The sequence below is a fragment of the Pyrus communis genome, chromosome 17 (assembly GCF_963583255.1).
Source record: "Pyrus communis chromosome 17, drPyrComm1.1, whole genome shotgun sequence".
NCBI lineage: Eukaryota > Viridiplantae > Streptophyta > Magnoliopsida > Rosales > Rosaceae > Pyrus > Pyrus communis.
This window is the reverse complement of record NC_084819.1, coordinates 16,485,908-16,491,941: the sequence shown is the minus strand read 5'-3', so window position 1 is coordinate 16,491,941 and position 6,034 is coordinate 16,485,908. Positions and strand designations below refer to the sequence as shown.

The following is a 6,034-nucleotide window of genomic DNA, read 5'->3' as shown; positions in this document are numbered from 1 at the left end:
AGTCATGGTTCATGGATCATGGAATAGCTTTTGAAATTTGAGAGGGAATGAGAATCCGGCAATGGAGTTCCATGCAATATAATTTTCTTCAATAGAGAACTTTGTCTTTGTAGTACGAGTCATCCATTGATTTTCATTGATCGTTTACTTGTAATTTATTCTCTAAAAAACTAGATTTGTCGGAGAAAATCTTTCGTGCACTAGTTTAAATATGTCACGAACGTACCATGTTCTTAATCATGTGCTACTCATATAGTATGGTAAATATAAGACACTCATCTCATGTAACAAATGTATGAAAGTTTTTCTGCGGAAAAAAGATTTATAATAACAGTGGGGACAAACTTTTCTTAAACAATCAATTGATATCGAACTATGGGCGAAGTATTTTTAGGGAATACAGTTTTCTCGTACTTTGTCAAACTTTCCTGACTTTCATTAGCGTATCTTTTTCCCCTACGATTGCTCTTTAAGAATCAATGGCTTTGTTTGAATTTTGATTCATTCAACTTCATGGGTCACATGTGCAGCTCGTATTTAGATGTCAAAACTCAAAACCATGCCCATGACCATGACAGCTTTGATATTCAAATATGCACATCTTCTTACCCCTTTAGGCTTTATCCCATATTCTTCATATATTCAAATCCAAAAAAGTAATGCTATACTAGTGGATGGCTGTAGTGCTTACTGCATTAGGGAAGGTAGGGTTAATGATACTTAATTCTCTTTGGTTGAGGTTTTTTTTGAAGAATTCGTCGTTCACAAAATTTTAAAATGCGTAGTTGTATATGGACTCATTTCCTCCTAAAAGAAAAACGAAAAAGACAATGCAATTTGAATATAATTTTTCATCTTAAAACATTAATTAAATACACTAAACAAAGTTCTAATTTCTAGTTTTACATTTTACATTTTACCTTACTAAATTAAGAGATTGAGTACTAAGCCACCAAATTGGTCACCACCAAAAATTTACACTTGAATTTCGATGAATATAGACTTGACAAATGAACCCTATTACAAACCCAAACACGGCAAACCTTTTCCTAATCTATGATTGTACAAAATCACACCACGAAATGGGAAAAAAAACAAAATGAAAACAAGCTAGGCTACAAGCCAACACAATTTCTTGAAGTGGTGATTCCACCATCCACAACCAAGTTATGACCACTAACATACTTGGATTCATCACTAGCAAGATAAAGAGCAGCCTCAGCTATGTCTTTTGCCCTCAAAGTTTGACCTTTTAAATTTGCAAGCCCTCTCACAAACTCTTCCATTTTCTCCACTTCTTGCTCACAAGGCATCACTAAATCCATGCATTCCTCTTCATCTTCTTCATCACCACCACTCATCCTCCAAGCGTTGACCAGCATTGACGTGGCAACCCCAAACGGAGAAATGCAATTTACCCTAATTCCGTACCTTCCCAATTCACAAGCTGCGTTCTTTGTGAGCCCTACAATGGCATGCTTTGAAGCTGTGTAACCATGTGGCCCCAGCCCGCCCGTGACTCCGGCTACACTTGCGGTTGAAATTATGCACCCGCCGATTCCTCTAGCAACCATCACTCTTGCAGCATGCTTCATCCCCAATGCAACTCCTCTAACATTCACCCGCATTATGCTATCAAATTCATCGACATCAAAGTTCATGATGCTCTTGTGTTTCGACTGGTTTCCGAGGACCCCAGCATTGTTGAACATAATGTCCAGTTGCCCGTAACGGGTGATTGTTGATTCAATTAGGTTTTCCATGTCTTCTTCCAAGCTAACATCACAGTGAACATATGTAACTGAAGGGCTCAGGGAATTTGATAGGGCTGTGCCAACTGCATCCTCCACGTCTGCAATGACTACTTTGGCGCCATGCCTTGCAAAAAGCTTCACTGTTGCTTCTCCAATGCCTCTAGCACCACCTGTCACAATAGCAACTTTTCCATCCAACCTGAGAAATTGAAATTAATATCGCTTAGTTCTCTATTTTATTTATATAAAAAGTAAATTAACAATGAATAAAATTGTTTTGTGTTCAATTTGGCACTCTTCCCATGCAAAATGTTAGATTAAAATGTTCTGAAAGCATGTGCATTTTGGGCATCTTTTAGTAACAATTGAGAAAATGAATCGAGGAGAAAGTGCCTTTTAGGAAGTGGAGTAGTAGTAATGTTGTCCCTTCCCAATCCATGAATTCCATGAAGGGCTTTTTCTGGCATAACTTGGGCAGGCATGGTTGGCAACTAACTCTATAAACACAGGGGAGGGGGAGAGAGACAGAGAGATGCTTAACAAGAGAGGGCTGTTTGTGAAGAAAGAAACAAACGTATGCATGTGGTGTTGAGTGAAGAAAGAATGGGTTTTATAGGCAGTAGAGGCATACATATGCATGAGGGTGAGTGGGTTCCAAGAGAGGTCTGTTTGTGTTATTTCAAGGTAACTTCCTTAGAAATATGCACCTCACTTTTGTACCTCTATTCCTTGCCCTTTGGAATTTAAGCGTGGTAGCAGAATTGTATGACTTAAGAAACATTAATCTCAACAAATAAATATTACAACTAGCTAAGTATTACTAGATAAGCTGCCAATTATAATGGCAAAGCACATACTATAGTGATGAAATAATCTTTTATGTCTTTTCTTGTACATAGCCAAATTTTTTAGGTCGAATTAGTGATATTTTTCTTCTTAATATTGAAAGAGATCTTAAGTTTGAATCTTCATCCCAATTCATATTTGTTTAATTTGACTGCATACAAAGTTCATAAAAAATGGCTAATGAATGAATTCACATTACAGGATGTGAGAGGCGTCATAAATCTTAGAAGTCCAATATTCTAGACTCAATGTAGATATTGTTATGAGAAGTTGATGATTTTTTCTTCTTATACAAATCTCCAAATACCAAAATAAACAGAGTGTCGATACTAAAAAAAAAAAAAGTTTGCAGATCATATATTTCCGTTGTTAATTTTGTGATGCAAAACAAACCAGCTATCGTTTGTTCAAAATGTCAAACAACCAATAGTGCTCGTTAGGTGAATCTGCAGCTGCATGTCTGCTATTTTAAATATAAAATTTCAAACTCCAATCTGAATGAAAAATTCTGGTCCCAGTTACATATAATTATGTTATATTTTTCTGCCTTGTGGAAATGAAGGCAAGAAAGTGCCTGCTGAAAGAAGAAAACATCGCATTGAAGAAGAACCAGAGCAGGTGAAAAACTGGGGAATTTGTTTATAGCTTCAGCTGGCAGATGAGATACTACGAGGCCCCAGCTGTGCTGGCGTGTGATTAATTAGTAGTTACGACTGATAAGATGCCTACTAAATGGGAGAAAATGAAGATTAGAGCCTCATAAATTAAACTTAAACGCAGAACTGTATAAGATATCCTGATTTAAGTAACAAGATTTAGATTCTAGTTTAGCCAATATTAATGGTGTTGTGTACTCAAAAGGACAGTAAATTAAGTTAAATTAGAACCGAGAAGATTTCATGATTTAAGTAATAAGATTTAGATTCTACCGGTACCAGAGTCGACCAGTCGAGCTATTTTCCGGACCTTAATTGGTCTTTTTATGAAAAAGCCATGACATACAGACTGTACTCTAGGGTTTTTAACTTTTAGTCCTTGGAATATTTGAAAATATAATGATGTACGTGTAATTTAGCTACCAAATTTTGCAAGTTTTGACAAGAGAAGAGAACCAATAAGCTCCTATTTCTGTTTGGGTGCCTAATCTGATCCATTTTTTTACGTCCAAGTGCTTTCCTTGCTTCCATTAGAAAATGGGGTATTTAATGCAACACCCCCAAATACTATATTATTTGAAAAGTGGTGGCCACGATGACAATTTGTAACGACGGAAGAGGCCTCAAGTTTATGACCAAAGACTGCAGCTAGCTTTTTTCAAGGTAGAAGTCATCAATTTTGACCAGAAAGAAAAACAAAAAAACAAAAGTGATCAACTAAATTAGTATTTAATTAATTTGGATAAATTAATCTTTAATATGTCCGTGTACGTATATTGTATATCATTGTTTACGTAAACTTAAATATATAGATCCGGGTCCAATTACATGTCTGACTAATGGCTTCTATGCTACCTTATAAGTAGTAATCATACCATATCGAGATGCATGATATTGTATTTCAAAACGTTAGAAATTGAAAAAATGAAAAATACTTTCGTTGAAATTGGCTTGAATTCTCGTGTTTGACTTGAATTTAAAGAGGTGGTCATTGATCGATTATGTAGTTTAGTAATCGTCAATACTGTAACGTAGAAGTATGTCAAAACAGTAATAAGTCGGTCTTTTGCAATATAAAATTTAAGGAGTTTAAGTATTTTAGAACCAAAACGACACTTACAAAGGAAATACTTTGAGTGGTAATCTTAAGTTTAAATAAAAGAGTTTTTCTTACCGTCCAAAGAAGTTATTGAATTCTATTTAAATTTTCAAAGAGATGAGAGGCACATTTACCAAAAACATATGAATTATGTGTTCTTGTTTGTGTTTTCTCTTCACAATCCATTAATTAACAAGATCCATAAAAAATTTGAAACAACAAATATAAACAAAAAGTTTCACGTGTTTCATGCAATGAGGGTATGAAATTCTTTTCTTCTATATTCTAAGAAGTTACATATTATACATTTCTCCTGAGATTAAAGATTGTGGCGGATATTAAAAATTTGGCCTCCTTACATTTCTCCTGATACATTTTATACTGAACACTCCCATGATGTGTTTTGGAGCCAAAGCAAGGGATTAAACAAACCATATTCGCAAATGAATAGTTATTCCTAATTATGATTATGTTGTGGGTCGTCATTTACTTACGGAAACTTCTGTAGCAAATAAATAGAGCAAGATAAGATGCTATGGGTAGCCTCTCTTATTTGCGTTCTTTACAAAGTCCAGTTGATTCAAACACTGTATTTTTATATACAAGATCAAAGTCGGTGATCTCTTATTTGCGTTCTCTTTAAGGTCGGGCCGGCTCTAGCATTACAATTTTTATATAGAAGACCACATCTGGTGATCTCTTATTTGCGCTCTCTTAAGGGCCGGCCCTGACTCTGTATTTTTTATATACAAGACTAACGTCGATGATCGTTCTTATTGCTATTTCTTTTTCTAATTAATGCATCAAATCTTGAACGAGTATGCATTATGTACAATGTACATGATTAGTTGGATACTTTGAGCAATACTTTACGAGTAATTGCTCCTACTGATATACTTTTCAACTAATAGACCACCATTCATGATTTGTACATGTTCCCATAAACCAAAAGGAAAAAGAGCAAGGGGACCATTGACTCCACTTGAAATGTTATGTGTTTTTTTTTCAATTCCACGTTATTATTAATTATATTAACCAACTATAGAATTCTTTTATTTGTTTACTCTTGGGCATGGTGATTTGTATATTAGAATCAGTAGTGCTATACATACACCTATTTTACTTTTCACGTACCCCTCTCTATTTCTAGCATTCAGATCGAATGAATTGAAGAAGATCAATTGTCAAATATTAACAAGAGTGTGTGGGAGATAAAAATGAGTGTGAAAATAGCACTATCCTATTAAAACAACAGAACATTAATGTCCCTTTTTGTACGTCTTTTACTACAATTTTATGTGCACAACAGAGGATCCAAAACCTCTGCACAAGCTTTTATTTGGATAGGTAAATCAACCTATTGAGTTATTAATGTGTATCATCAAAACCCGCTTAGTTTTGTTTCTCTATAGTATGCTGGCGAGATTAGTAGTAATGATGATAGTGCTATGGTCAAATCAAACTAAATAGGTCTTAATAGTTGTGCATTAGCAACCCACTAAGTTAATTTTATTTCTCTCCGACTATCTTGGAGATTCAAGCCCAAATAAGATTAACTGGCTGAGTCTACTTATTGCCCAAATAAAAATGGACTGGACTCTGAATTGCTCGAAGAGTTTGGGTACAGGCCCCCACACAACTTTGGGCCAAACTTTGTACGGCCTTTCTAAGAGACAAGG

The 6,034-nt window shown here is 35.1% G+C and overlaps 1 protein-coding gene across 1 annotated transcript; it reads right to left on the bottom strand.

The window, feature by feature from the left end:
- Nucleotides 1-1,115: 1,115 nt before the first annotated feature.
- Nucleotides 1,116-1,967, bottom strand: LOC137722105 (short-chain dehydrogenase reductase 2a-like; the record flags this gene model as incomplete). Its single annotated transcript, XM_068461086.1, has 1 exon — nucleotides 1,116-1,967. A coding segment is annotated over one exon (852 nt), but the record flags the coding sequence as incomplete, so codon positions are not given.
- Nucleotides 1,968-6,034: the final 4,067 nt, after the last annotated feature.